Here is a 16,061-nt window from a genome sequence, read left to right as displayed (position 1 = left end):
ACACTATCAAACAACAAAATTTATTTAACAATCGCTTCAAGTTAAAACCTATATGATAAGCCCCAAATTACACGCACTTCATAAATGTCAGATCGTCTGAGAAGAGTCACTTTATAACTCTTCTTCCACTAGGTTGGGGACAAATTGTTATTCAATAATAATTACAACTCGATCCGGGATTCGACCCGAAATCCAACTCGATTACCCGGCCTATATAATAAAATTATAAGGCACATGACTAGGGGGCTTCTTCTTCCTCTATGTTTTTGGTTCTCTGCTCCTAGAGAATGAAACCACTCAACCCCATCCCTTTTCACAACTGTTGATCCAGTGCATCAACAATACTAGTAGTCCTTCATGTATCCAATAAAGTATTACAACAATTTTCAATTATTCAATTTTCATTTTAACTAAAAAAATCACGGGAAAATATTTGATATATTATAGTTTTTTATACTCCATAAGTAAGATTAGAAGATTGACAAGTGTCTTATAAGGACAAAATAAAATATTAAAAAGAAGAAACACATATTAATTTTTAAAATCATTTGTGGAATAAATATTAGCATGGCCACTTTTTTTAATATCTAATTTTTAATGTTTTACTATATTTCTATAAAACACTTGTCAATCCTCTTTATTGCGGAATTTAAAGACTACTCTAACAATATACCAAATATATTTTCTAAAACTAAATCAACCCATTTAAATTGTAATACAATTGAAATCAAATATTAGAGGTTGACCACCAAGTAAAAACTATGCAAATTAAACTCAAAACTCACTAGCCTCTAATATAACTAATAAATTTCCAGTTCAGGGTTTTCTCCTTATTTTTTATTACTTTTGTTTGGATAAAAAGAAATGTCGGCCATAAACAGAAACAAAAGAAACATATTCCTCATTTTCCTCCTAATTACAAAAAAAAAAAAACCATTACTTGTACTACAACTTTTCTTTCTTGGGGTGGTTAACAAAATTGTGATCCTGGTTCTCGTATATATACTGTAGGCCGGGGATCAACAGACCAGGTTTCAAGGAGCAACTGGGAAGGACTTGTTATGTATGGGACGTCGTCTTCTTACATTGGAATAATCCATTGTCAAATAATGTGAAAGGTCGGGCCCTCCTTCCTTCCATTGTTGCCTTCTTCCACGATTTCCATGCACTGTTGCTTCCTCTTTCTGCTTTGCTTTGCCTGCATGCCCCATTCTCACTTTCTTATCAACACAAAAATAACTTACCTAGTGGTGTATTATAGTAGTTAGATATGTGACCTTTAACATCTTCCAGCTTCTTGGTGCTTGAAATCGAATGTTGAGCTTGAGCTACATTTCCTTGTAACTGTTTCAAAACACACAAAGTGAAGCAGAAATTGCAGATGAGTCTAAGAAGGGAGATAATAACTTTTTTAATGATTTCTAAGATTGAATTTCTTTTTCCAGATAGATTCTTCTTACTGCTACTTCCTCAGCGAATCTGAGTTTCCTAGGCAGTTGAACTGTGGGTGGGGCGAGCTCAACTCCTTTTCCTGCTCATGATTAAAGCACACTTAAAACTCATTATTAGATAATGAAAAATGAGAGACAAGACACATGAGAAACATAAATCTTTGTACTTTACCTTGTTCACTTGATGATTGCCGCTGGATTTGCAGGGAAGTACAAGGTGTTTGCAGTGCAAAAAAGCTAAAACAAAACACAGCAATGAAGATTCCTCCTATCAGCTCCATGTCACTTTTTCTCTCAACTGTCCTTTTGGTTTATATTAAGCTTTCTAATGTTTCCGAGAATGGGATATATGGAAGGAAAACCCCAATTTACAAAGAGAAAAAAAGAGCAGACACAAAGCACAAAAATGTAGAGTCCCAAAACACGTAATTACAAACGGAAAAAAAAAACTTGGAAAATTTTACTTCCTTTTTAAAAGGCTTCACACCTGATATAGGTGGTTTAATTACTAATTTAAAAACTTAAACTAATTAAAAAATTCAGTGACTCGTTGGAAAAACATAAGGCAGTCAAATAATTTTTTTTAGTCATAATATAAATAAAATTGTAGTTGGAAACAGGTAAAAGACAGACAGGAAAATAATGTTAATATTGTTGTTTGGAAGTGAGGCTTTAGTATTTCAAAGACAAAACACGTGCATGGTGTAGTAAATCCATGAAAGATCATTGAAGAAATGAATAATGAAGACAAAAGTGTTCTACTAGCCAGAATGTTTGACCTACATAACAATCCTTAACTATAACAGTAATTATTATTATTTATTATATATGTCAACAGCTGTGGCTGTGACTTCAACCTCCATAGCAATTAATAAATGACAATGTTGAATTAAAAAATTTGGAGTTTGGAAGTACTTTTAACTTGATCCTTTTTTCTCTAGTGTTTTTCTTCTCTTAAGCACCCTTTAACAGAATGGTATCCTATGCTATGTTATATTCGGTATTGGGTGAATGCCTTGTTCAAGTGTGCCATATTTTTTTATATGATTAAAACATATAATAAGTTACTCTTTGAAAATTTAAATTTTAAAATTTTTATTTTTATTTTAAAAAATTTAATCATTTTAAGATTTCAAAATTTAGACTTAACTGTTAATATTGTTAAAATTATTTTATTTATATTCAGGTTTATTATAACCTTAATTTTTTTATTACATAAATACCAAAAGAGTATTTTTTTTATTTCAAAATATTACATATTTTTTTTAATAAAGTTAATAAATATGGGTGTCTCTCAGACAACAGTTGTCCCACCATGAGGATGAAGTCTAGTGGACATAGGGAGCAAATATATACAACTCCACGAGACCCTATGCCAAAACCATTCTCTGTTACTGACTCAAGTAATAGTATCAATAAACCTCCCTCACCAAACCCTGTTGCCATGGATCGAGATTGCAATTGTACGGAAAGCTCCTATTCAACTTATTGGGACTCCTCTCCTTCACATGGAAGTGAATAACCAACCAACCTCCTCCTACTTCTACTACGAGGACCAGACGGCATAATAGTTGCGTTAATTCTAATTATAACTGTTAGATGCAATGTTAGTTGCAAATTTAAGAAACATCTCGTTGGCTTTTATAATTTATCTTAGGTTCGCATATTTTGAATAATATTTTTTGGATTTTTACTTTATGATTTTTGAGGATTCTTAAAAATTCATTACTGAAGATATTCATGCAAAAATAAGTCAAGCAAAGAGGTATTTGAGCCTCTCAATGTGATCCAAGTTCTTTGATGAATGCACTTTATTGAATACTTATCTAAAGGCTACTTTTGTGGGATTAGATATTCACACTAATTGTAATTCAAACAAGTCACTTTATGTTTACTACTTATTTTATCTTACTGTACAAGAGTGAAAGAGCACTTTATTTGTTCAATAGGAATTTTATTGGAGTACAAAATTGTAAGCAAACTAAATTGTTTCATCAATTTACATTTAAGCTTTTAAGAGGAAAGACTTGAAGGGGGAGTGGTCTAGTTCGAAGTATGGGAGTAAGGTTGCAACTTAGTAAAAGAGTTAAACTTAAACCACAACTTGTACTTGTTGATTTTATACTTGATTATTCTCTAAGAAAGGCCTTACAAATGTAGGAGATCTCAAACTGCATAAACAATTTTTGGTATCCATCTCTACTTTTAAAACTAGTAGTAACTTCATCTAGTTGCAACTGAACAAATATCTAATACACAAAATCAACAATTTTACAAGTTCTGTTTACAACTAACAAGCTTTGAGTGTCATGGGATTTTTGGCTTGTTGTATCCTTTCTTTTCTACATGATATTAAGTTATTCTCGTCACATTAATTTCAAGCTCTTGTTAACTGAGTATGGAGATTGAGTGTAACACCTCAACCCCCAGTTGGTGGACTGAGGCGTTACGACTGAAAATAAACTTAAATTTGATTTATTATTTTTTTATAATTTATATTTTAGCAAATTGTGGGAAAACATTTTGCAATCCGACATAATAAAACAATTTAAATTATTGAACCATAATTGACAAGCAGGGTACTTCAAAATTATTCATCAAACAAGGCTTTTTAGGGTGTGCCAAAAAATTTGTAAAATATATTCATAGTAAGAGACATATACATCGTTTCAAAATACAAGATTGATATTTCACGTCACCCCAAATTAAAAATATGCATGTTACAAAACAAACATAGGCGAGGCTCACAACAGAGGTCGCATTTTCTGGTTGACTCCCTTCCACTAGCCCTTACACCGTAGTATCACCTGGAAAAGCGAAAGAAAGGGAGTAAGTTCAAAAGAACTTAGTGAGCTCCATAAATAAAAATGCTCAACCCTTTTTAATCAAGTCCCATGAACAAGATTAACTGAATGTATATATATACATATATAAATAACGATAAGTTAACAAACTTCACGCAGAGGAAATAGGGCTTATACCCCTTTACATATAACAATGGCGGATACCTATCCCTAGCGGATAGTATCCCCTGGCGAACTTTATCATCTATCGAATACAATACGCAACTACTTTCTCAGAGAGCAATTTCATTAACATCAACAGAACAAATACATCACCTGAATGGACACAGAAGTTACCATCACTTATTCTATCATCCTAGACATACTGGTTGACTGGTATCTATACGCCTACTAAGTTTAACTCTCATTTGGAGAATATAATATGCCAAACACTACAATTGATGGATATGTGTCTTCCAAAACACATTCAGTAAAATTAAGACTTAACACTTATCATGCAATAACACCATGCAACGCAACTGGATAATCAACATTTCTTTTTAACGTTCTCTTACCTCACTTTGAATATACACAACATGCATTACATGCAACAAATCCATATTCACATTTTCTTACTATTTTTCCACGCCCTTCCTGCTACTAACCTTGGAACCCATATTTACACATCATAATAGATGTTTTAGTCCATGTTATTTTGAACATATGTGCGTTTTCCCATAAGATCAAAGCTTTTTGACATGGTTAAAAACTAACATGCCCTACCAATGCCCCGACATATTCGAATACCGAGTTTTCACACTAAGGAAGTCATGTCTATTTCTTATCACTTATATGAACATGTAGATGATTATATGCAATGACTTACCACGTTTCAGAGAAAATGGTTTTATCTGTACTCATAAACTTTAACTATGATAACCCATAAACTATCAGTATACAGGGACACAAAAGAGACTCACAGAAGACGCACACAAGTTGGATACTTAGTGAATGTCTCAAATAAGCTAGTTACACCATAATTTTTACACTACATTCCACAGCCTTTACTTGTTATTCAGACACTCACTGGCTTTTTTCTGACGAGGTTATTCCCTCTTATTAGGGTACAAGAATAAAAATAAGGCGGAAGAAAGAAAAGAAGAACCCCCACTTCACCACCCACACTGTTATTTATAGTCTGAACGACCCCTACAATAACCCATACAATTGGCTAAAAATTCAAAGCTGATTTGACACCCCTTGGTGGCTAACATATCAATCTATAGGTAATCCTTTCTACCAAACACCACTGCTACCACTAATCAGAGTGGTACACTTTTCTTGTACTCATAAGCAACCATTTAAACAAGTCATTCAACTACCTAAACACATCAAGCTGTTATCTATAGTACTCTAGTTCAATTCCAAGTACATCTTAACAAGAAACCCACTAAAACTAAACAATATACTCACGTCTCACAAGGGAGTACAGTACATTGTTCCACAGTTGTGGCCTTACCCGTTGCGCTCACAAAGTAAACTATTGGGTCCAACAGTCCGCCACTAATGGACTCTACATATAAAATAAAATAAACCACTTGACGGATACTAATAGAATGGTTCGCCAACACAAAACTCACCAAAATAATTTTTTGATTAGCGAGTTCTCCATATCAACAATGACAAGACGAACCTTCAACCAAGTCTTTATAGACTTACCTGGTTAGCTAGACAATCTGCCAAACATGGCGCAACAACTAGCACTAACTTATCTTGGCAAATAGGGCACATTCTGCCATCACTGACTTATACTTAACCAATAATTAGCCCACACAAACCACCAACTAGGACTACGTCGGCCAGGTGTTACATTAAGAGACAAAGCTATTATCATTAAAAGGTCGGATAATTTTTTACCATTTACTTCCACAATATTAGGGATATGTAGTTTGTTCACTCAGAGAGTGTATGGTTAGTTAATGGCACAACTCTAATGGTTACACGTTGGAAGTCCAACTGTTGGCTAAACCAAGATATGTTTCTATTTTTTTTTGTATGGATTCAATTTTTTTAGGGAGGGAGGGGGCTTCTCTTTGATTACCATCAAAAATTTGTGGCCAATTGCCTAGCTCAAGCAATGGGAAGTAGCCAAAATAGATTGGTAGAATAATATACTTAGTAATTTTCATTTTTTTACAGGTAGAGGTACGCATCAATCCATGGTAGTCCCTATTATCTAGCTATGTGTTACAATACGATGATGGGATTTTTTTCTTAGCTACAATTTTGTGATAAACGTCTTTATAAAATTTGCATTAATTGAGGGAGGAAGGGAGGGCCACTTAAGCTCCAAATGTACTTACCCTTTCTAATATGTAAAGCATAATAAATCCATTCAACAAACATTAGTCTACCAAATTGCATCCGATGTTTACCAGGATCATTTCAAAAGTTAGATGACAGCCTCATGGGTCTATGTATCCACCTACATTGACCATTTTCTTAGGCGTTAGTCACATACACAAGAAACTCTAATCTATTATCTAATTCCTTTTATGAGTTTATGGGCATCTGATTCCATGGAGAACCATCTAGTTCATCATATGAGGCGAAAAATTTAGTGCCCCTTGATGTTGAGCACTCGATTGTACAAACAACTACACAATATCACTATACTAAATTGGGAGGAACTTGTTGGGATCTAGTACCCTTAGTGTATTTTTTCTTCATATATATTTGTAATTTTTTGAACATATATGTTTAATAAAATTCCATCATTTACATTAATATCATTTTTATTTGTCCTGAATGGTTTTTGCACATAAAGAAAAATGTATAAGCAAATATTGTCTCACTGATCACCTTACGTTTAACTGGTATTTAGTTGCATTACGTGGTCTGATCCTAATACAAGAAGACAACTTATACTAATAGGTAATTTAAATGGTCCGTAGTCTAATGAATAGAAGTTGAGCAAATCAATTCAAGGACTATTATACCATCTATTAAGTCCAATCAAGAGGATACCTTGTATTAGACATTGGAGTGGATGACTCCCAAAAGATAGAGACATAGATGTGATTGTCTAGATTGACAATACATTGGACAAGATCCAATTCGAATGAATCCTATATTTGTTTATGGATTTATTCTTTTGTAAAATTCAAAGTGTGGCTTACCTCAATCTTGATTAAGTAACGAACAATGCGTCCATGACTCGTATACTTTGATGTATTGAAAGACTAAGTTCAATTGATGATGGAGCCAAAACTTGGTACTTTGGGTATACGACTTCTACATGACATGACTTCATTTACGATATTGGAATTCATAGCTCAATAAAGGCTAAATGATATCCTCTCATAGGCATTATATGGTTCGTAACACCCCTCGCCTGACCTGATTGTCGGGTTCGAGCTACAAAATGCTACATCCATTGTAGGAGCAATAACAGTCAAATATACAAAAACTAATCAATCATTCATACTATTAAACATCATTCACATTCAATTTACAATTAATAATCAATTTGAGTCTTAATCGAGCTTATGAAAGCTCTTTTATTAACTCAAGCACGGATTAGAACCAAATGAAAAGTTTTAGAAATTTAGGGTCGATGTCGTGACATCATCTCCTCCACGTCGTGATTGATTTGCCACAAATCATAGTGGTAGTTTAGGTAATTTCTGACACTTAACAAGTTTGTTTTCTAAGCATTTTAACATCTTTTATTGTAATTTTTTTATTTCTTAGCGTAGATTCATTTTATTGTAAAATAAGTGTTTGTACGTAGTCTTTAGTATTTTGACAACCCGTTAGGCCAACTCGGGTCTTGGGAATGACTAATGGGTTGTTTGAGTGTGTAGGACACCAATTCGGGATAAAGAATGCAAGGAACAACGGTCATATCGCTATATAAGGAGGTCTGTGTCGCACTACAAAACTTCGAAGTGTTTAAGGCTGAAACAGGGTCGACGCCACGACGATGTGACTATATCCTGACGAAGTACTAACATCAGCGGCTACATGAACAGATTTTGAAGATAAAGTTTATTTATTATGACTTTATTAGTATCAAGGGTATTTTAGGAATATTTTACCCTAATGGTTGCCCTAATGTTTGTCTATATAAACACTCGTATAATCCCATTAGAGTTGGACTTGGTTAAACCTAGACTTAAACAATTTTATTTAGTTTTTTATTTTAGTTTATTTTTATGTTCGCATAGTCCGAATTCTTCTTGTTCCGATGTAAAGACGATAGCGAACAGAGATTGCTTTCGAACCTCGCTTATATTTATCAATCGGCAATTTCTTTATCTCTCATTTATTCTTTTATTTATATTTCATTATCCTAATCAACTAATTTTTGTATAAATATTAGAATAAATTAGGTGGTTTATTTATATCTAGCATGCTTCGATTAGGGAACTGATTAACTACTTCGGGAGTAATTAACAAAAGAACCATATGTTTAGTTGGTGTGAATGCATGTGCTTTTAAACCTTAGGCTTGACGAACCTAGAAAGTAATATAGGTAAATTAATCGAGAGATGAGGTTACCGAGTAATTCGTGTATTTATTCTAGTCAAGAAAGTGAGGCCTAGAAGTAAGCGTGTATTGGTTGATTATTTAGGCAGTAAAGGTTGAGAGGTAATACTATCTAGGTAATAACTAATTCACTAATAACAACTTAAGTTTTGAAGTTAATTACAACCACGAAAATAAGTTAATATTCTATCTGCTAATCGATCATAGGCTGAGAGCTCACATTGTCGACACTAGGAATAGGAAATTCCATTAGGTTAATTTAGGGCAATTAATTTAATTAGTTTAATTAATCTTTCAATTTGGATTCACACTACTAAATGATAAATTGATTAGATTAGTAATTATTTTCTATAATTAATTTAATAATAACTTTCTCCAATCTACAATCCCTTGGGTACAATCCTCGGAATACTTATCAGTGTTCCGTTGTAATACTTCTATATTACAATTTGACCTGTTCACTTGTAGATATCACAGTTAATTTATATTTATTTGCAAGATTTTAACTCTAAACGTTCGCACGTTTGTAGGCTGTGAAGTTTAGCATCGTTTTTAGGGATTTCAACGGTGAAAATTGTTATTAATTTAATTGCTTTGTAAAATAATACTAGTCGAAAGATAAACGTGTTAGATAGTGTGTTAATTATTTTTATTATTCTTGTTTATTTAAGTATTTTTTTAGATACCCTGTCGACTATTTAATTTAATCACGGATGATGAAATTGATGATAATAGCAGTTGGGACAAGGAATGTGAGATGTATTCTTAGTACGATGGCAAAGCATATGAAGAAGAAGCATACGATCAAGAAAAAATTATGGAGAACCAAAGATTATTCATGATAGAGCTGCTCTAACGAAAAGGCGAAGCAATGAATCCAGTGGACGAGGTCGTACATGTTGTTCTCAACTCTGATCGCGAAGACCATTGTATTGTTGTCGACCATCCTAAACCAGATTGTACAAGTTAGCAAGAGTTAGAGATGTATTTGTGATATAAGAGGCACCTTAATGAAGCATCGAGTTGGAGGAACGAAGCCTTGACAAACCCATGGAGTTATGACGGAGAATATGGCATGCCCGAACAATTAGCCCAGCAAGAATTAGAGTTAATCATGGATTATAAAGTATACCAATATTTATACAAGCAATATAGGAGCAATCACAGATCATGTTAGACAAACGAAGCCACGAACCAGCAAAGCTATGATCGAGTATGTAGAGACTATTCATCCACATATTCTCTTGATTCGGATGAATGTCAGACTGGCTTAGAAAGAATTCAAGAATGGGTGGACCAATTAGAGGAATTATACCGAAAGTAAGTAGATGTTGTGAGTACATTGAAAGAGGCCAGAAATGATTCTCCCAACTCGGATAATGAGACCCACAATATCATCACCAATCACTCTAAATTAAGTGATAATAGTTGGCAAAATTTTGGAACCTAATACCATGGGGAGACATTGAACATAACCGAAGGCATCTCCAGTCCAATTAACATAAAAATAGATGTAGCCATAAATGCAGATGTAGAAGTAGATTTAATCACTGACATCGAGCTCAAATCATGTCTGAATGAAAGTGTAAAAGAGCCAATACACTTTCTGGCCAAAACCGAGAAGGTGCTAACCAAAAGAATCGACGTGTTCATATCATTTTCATTCGATGATGAAGATAAAGCTCAGGTTAACAGAACCTCACGTAACATGGAGGTAAAGTGGCTCGAGGTAATAATACCCTAAAAAATAATTTGAGGTTAGCTCGAGTTCTGCACCAAGTGACTCGTAATGTGAATGACATGTCGGTCGAAGGTAAGAAAATATTTGTGATATCAACCGATGAAAATGGTTTACATATCTCAACGGAGGAAAAAAAGACAGATCAAAGTCTCAAGGACAGGTGAAAGTTCATTTATGGGGGCAATACAGATCGTCTCGATCTAGAAAAAAAAGAATTTTTGTTTGAAATTCTTAATTTTCATTTAAACAAATTTAATTATTCAGTTTAATGTTTAATTAGGGTATTTTTACGTGTTTTACGAGTGGTTGCTGAGCTCAGAATCAAGGGAAAGACGAACGAACCAAGAAGGCAAAATTTTTTGCATGGAGAGGCTGAAACAGTTTGTGACGTCGGGACAAGGAAGTTTGCATCATCTCATGAGTTGTCCCACGTCGTATCGAAGGGCTTTCCACGTCGTGATGAGCCATGACATAATGACATTGGAATTCATAACGTTACATGATGCTAGGACGAGGAAGGACCGGATGTCGCAATGAGGCAACAATTATAATAGGCCTCGTCACAACTATCCTAATCAAAACCCCCCAAATAGTTTCTCGTCCTTCTTCTTCACTGTTCACTGCCTCCAAAGCTCCAAACACTCTCTTCCCTTAGTTTTTTTCTATTATTTCATCATTAATTCTTGTTTTGTATTCATTTTCTTCACATTTACACATCGAATATAATCAATCTCTCTTTTAATACTTTGCATATTAGTGTTAGATTGATAGATTAGTGAACAAAGAAATTTTATATATATTGTGTTATTTGTTGTTGAAAATATATTGTAAGTGATTAAAATGTTGTCTCGAAAGTAAAAGGCATCTCAATGAGCTGCGGAACACGAGGTTCCAAATGACCCAATGAGACAATTTGTCTCCAATGAAGCGGCTAAGCGATTTAGCAGCTTTGATAAACAATTAATCTCAGAATGTGGCTTCAATTTTGCCATGCAATTATTCCACGACCCTATTATCACGAGGATCGATCGGTTACGATTGAATACATTTTATCGACAACCACTCAAACCGGCAGTAATATTGATCGATCAGGAATTTTTTGCGAATTTTCCTGAAGTCCAAGACAACAAAGTCTTTCTGAGAGGCATGTACATAGACATCTCTCCAATCACAATCGAGGTCGTTCACATACGAAGAATATCGAGCCCCGTTTGAACCTTAAGAATTTGTAGGATACAAATGACATGTCACTAGGGTTACTAATTCTAGCTTTTATGAGCTTACCGATACTTAGCTCGTATGAGCTTGCCGTTATTCAGCTCGGAGGAGCTTACTGTTTATCGTTCGTATGAGCATACATGTACAGGAATTGACGGATTACAGTTCAGTACACCTCTTGTGTGCCACCCACGTATCTAACGATATTCTAAGTGGCTCAATGGACATAGTGTTATTACGAGACTATACAAGTTCGATACGAACTAGTACAGGTATTTACATGGAAATTATCTATGTATGATATAAGGATACACGGTATAGATGTTACATGTACATGGAATTTAATAATTGTTGAATTCATACATGATTATCGGTTTTTATATGAATACATGGCTAACTTGGTAAGTGGTTATGTGATAGACTTTGGCCAAATTGAATTGTGCTATGATTTGGGTTACTTACCTAAATTTGGGGTTAAATGGTAAGCTTAATTCAGTGTTATACGAACTTACTAAGCTTAATTGCTTACTCTGTTTATTTTTTCGTATTTTATAATGTTTTAGAATCTCATTCGGATTGGAAGTTGTCAGAGATCGCATCACACTAACAAACGTTATTTTAGTACTTTTGACTTTATATTTTGGGTTAAATGGCATGTATAGGTCCTTAGAAATCAAGTCAGTAGCTTCACCCGACCTAGCACACGGCCAGGCACACAGGCGTGTGAGGCCATTTTGAAGGGTACACGACCTGACACACGGGTGTGTGGTCTGGCCGTGTTACCCAAGCTAGTATGCTCACTAGTTTGGACACGGGCTAGGACATAGGCAAGGACACGGGCTTGTAGCCCAATTTCGAATGTCCACACAGCCTAAGACACGGGCATGTCTCTTGGCCGTGTGAGACATACAGCCTGGCCAAACGGGCGTTTGTCCCATGCACTTTAAAAATTGTCCATGTTTTTCCTAAACATTTCTTGAGTACTTGGTTTAGTCTCGAACCGTTTTTAATGTTTATTTTGGGCCTTGAGGTATTGTATTAGGGACTATATGAATGATTTTGAATGGTTTTTTTTGAATGAGAAATGAATATGAAATGTATGATTGTTTGAGTTATAAGTTCAGTAATGCTCCGTTACCCTGTTCCAGCATTGGATACGAGCTAGGGGTGTTATATTTATTGGTATTAGAGTTACGATTTAGTTGATTCTCGAACTAACATAACGTATGTTAGTCTAGCTATACATGCCATTTTATAACCTGTGATAGTGTGATGTCTCCTGATAGTTTAAATTATGTTTTCATATAATAATGGATTCCAATCGAGTAGACTCTGATGATGTTGAAAGTAATGTGCTGGCATCCATTTGCACAGCAGTATCATCTGAATCGAGACCCGTATCTGAGGGCCGTGGAGGAGAGTTTAAGGAAGCCTTCTTCCATATGATGAACAAGTTGTTCACTAAGTTTGTCCGAACTAATCTGGCGACTCAGCAACCTCCACCCTCACCTTTTCCCCAACCAGTCCCCGTAGCTCCTTAAGTTTTAGAATCTGTACGTATGAGCAAACCACCCATAGATAAAATCCAAAAATATGGGGCCGAAGAGTTTAGGGCTACAGTTGATGATGACCCTGAGAGAGCTGAGTTTTGGCGAGAGATGAATTGTCTTGTATGCCAACAGAATGTGTTAAATGTGCTATGTCTCTCCTGAAAGATGCCGCATACCAGTGGTGGAGCATGTTAATCTCCCTATTATCGAGAGAATGGATTACATGGAAATTCTTTTAGAGACAATTCAGAAAAAAATATAAGTCAATGGTTCCTGGATCAAAAGATCAAAGAATTTCTAGAGTTGAAATAGGGTCGTATGACCATAGCTGAGTATGAAAGAGAGTTTGTTAGACTGAGCAAGTATGCCCGTGAGTGCATTTCAACTGATGTGGTTATGTGTAAAAGGTTTGAAGACGGGTTGAATGAAGACATTAAGCTTTTAGTCAGAATACTTGAACTAAAAGAATTTGTTGTGTTAGTGGATAGAGTACACAAAGTCGAGGAGCTTAGTAAAGAAAAAAAAAAGCTGAATTTGAAGCTAGAGATTTGAGAAAGAGATTTACAAAAAATTCTCATCAGTCAACATCGAAGAAATCTAAAGAACATTACTACCGTCCTACTGTTTCTGTAAGGCATTCAAATAGAGATAGAGATGCGAGACACTTCAGTCCTAAACCTCAGGCTACATCTGTAGTGAGTGTGGGTAGTGTTAAACATGCTAGACCCGAGTGTAAACACTATAACAGGCCACATTATGGTGAGTGTTGAGTGAAAAGCGAAGCATGTTGTAGATGTGGTTCTTTCGACCACTGCCTTAGAGATTGCCCTGAGACGTCTGAGAAAGAAAAAGCTCAAACTGCGAGGCTGAGCAATACAGCTGCTAGAGGGAGACCCCCCCCCCCGAAATGCTGGAAATATTAGTGGTAGTCAGGTGCAACGAGAGATTCTGTAGTGAGATCCGAGGCACGAGCGCCAGCCAGAGCTTATGCTATTCGCGCTCGCGAAGATACATCTACACCAGATATTATCACCGGTACTTTTTCTCTTTACAACACTAATGTAACTTCTTTGATTGATCCCGGATCAACCTATTCTTATGTGTCTACGAGTTTAGTGTCTAGTAAGAGTTTACCTGTTGAGTCCACTAAATTTGCGGTTAAAGTGTCGAACCCTTTAGGTCAGTATGTCCAAATTGATAAGTTTGCAGGAATTATCCTTTGATGACTCGGGGTTATAGTTTTTTAGCCAATTTGATCCTTTTAATGTTTGATGAATTCGATATGATTTTGGGTATAGATTGGCTAACTCTGCATGATGTCGTTGTAAACTGTAGATGAAAGATTATTGTGTTGAAATGCCAGAATGGTAAGACTCTTTGTATTGAATCCGATGATTCAAGTGAGTTGCCTATTGTGATATCGACTATGTTAGCGCAAAAGCATATGAGAAAAGGTTGCAATGCTTACCTTGCATATATATTAGATACTAAAGTGTCTGAATCAAAGATTGAATCGGTGCCAATAGTTTGTGAATATCCAGATGTGTTTCCAGAAGAGTTACCCAAGTTACCACCGATCAGAGAGGTTGAGTTTGCTCTTGAGTTAGTACTGGGAACATCACTGATATCGACAGCTCTATACAGAATGGCTCCTCCAGAGTTGAAAGAGTTGAAAGCTTAGTTGTAATATTTAACAGATAGAGGTTTTGCACGACCGAGTTTCTCGCCCTGTGGTGCACCAGTTTTATTCGTTAAAAAGAAATATGGTTCAATGAGATTGTGTATTGATTATCGTCAGCTCAACAAAGTTACGATCAAGAATAAGTACCCATTGTCAAGAATCGATGATTTATTTGATCAGTTGAAATGTGTAACAGGATTCTCGAAAATTGATTTATGTTCAGGTTATTATCAGTTGCGAGTTAAATATTCGGATGTATCGAAAACTGCGTTTCGGACCAAGTACGGACATTATGAATTTCTTGTTATGCCATTTGGGTTAACTAACACTTCTGTAGGGTTCATAGATTTGATGAATCAAATTTTTAGACCGTATTTGGACAGATTTGTTATTGTATTCATTGATAATATCTTAATATATTCCCGAGACGAATCTGAGCATGCCGAGCTTTTGAGAATTGTGTTACAGACTCTGCGTGATAAACAACTATTTGCTAAAATTAGCAAATGTGAGTTTTGTCTCTAAGAAGTTGGATTTTTGGGACATAATGTTTCGGTGGAAGGCATGAGAGTTGATCCAAGCAAGATTTCAGCAGTTGTTGACTGGAAAGCACCAAGAAACATGTTCGAAGTCAGAAGTCTTATAGTATATGATGTATGGTTGCTATGTACATGACTTGGTTGTGAATTGGTATTTTGGGTACCAAATGGTTGAGATTTATAAGTGGCATACATGTTAAGTTTTAGGCACAAAGATTGCATATATGTGTTTGACCAATTAGGTATATTTAGAGACATAGTTTGCATGATTTTGAGTGGCCATTTGAGGAGCCTATATATATCATGATGGTATGCAATATTATTACATGTTATAAACTTGACATTAGTTGGTTTTGAATACCTATTTAGGTCATGGTTATATGCATATTGATGTGTGTAGGTTGGTACCAATTTGGGTGAGAAATATGGATTGGAAAAATGGCCTATTTTTGTCCACATGGGCAGAGACACGGGCGTGTGTCTCAATCGTGTGTGACACACGGCCAGGTGACACAGCCGTGTGTCCCCTATAACTTCTTTAGAAATC

At 35.2% G+C, this 16,061-nt stretch overlaps 1 protein-coding gene across 1 annotated transcript; it reads right to left on the bottom strand.

Moving 5' to 3' along the window:
* Window positions 1–830: 830 nt before the first annotated feature.
* On the bottom strand, window positions 831–1,893 carry LOC107939959 (protein GOLVEN 6). The gene is made up of 4 exons (XM_016873361.2): window positions 1,624–1,893; window positions 1,461–1,531; window positions 1,278–1,344; window positions 831–1,198 (listed from the first exon to the last, which is right to left on the bottom strand). Exons 1-4 carry the CDS (start codon window positions 1,730–1,732, stop codon window positions 1,035–1,037), a joined length of 411 nt encoding a protein of 136 aa, XP_016728850.2. The 5' UTR covers window positions 1,733–1,893; the 3' UTR covers window positions 831–1,034.
* Between the last annotated feature and the right edge of the window lie 14,168 nt (window positions 1,894–16,061).

Source organism: Gossypium hirsutum, chromosome D02, assembly GCF_007990345.1.
Source record: "Gossypium hirsutum isolate 1008001.06 chromosome D02, Gossypium_hirsutum_v2.1, whole genome shotgun sequence".
Lineage (NCBI taxonomy): Eukaryota > Viridiplantae > Streptophyta > Magnoliopsida > Malvales > Malvaceae > Gossypium > Gossypium hirsutum.
Note: the sequence above shows the minus strand (reverse complement) of the source record. Positions and strands in the feature narration are given on the sequence as shown.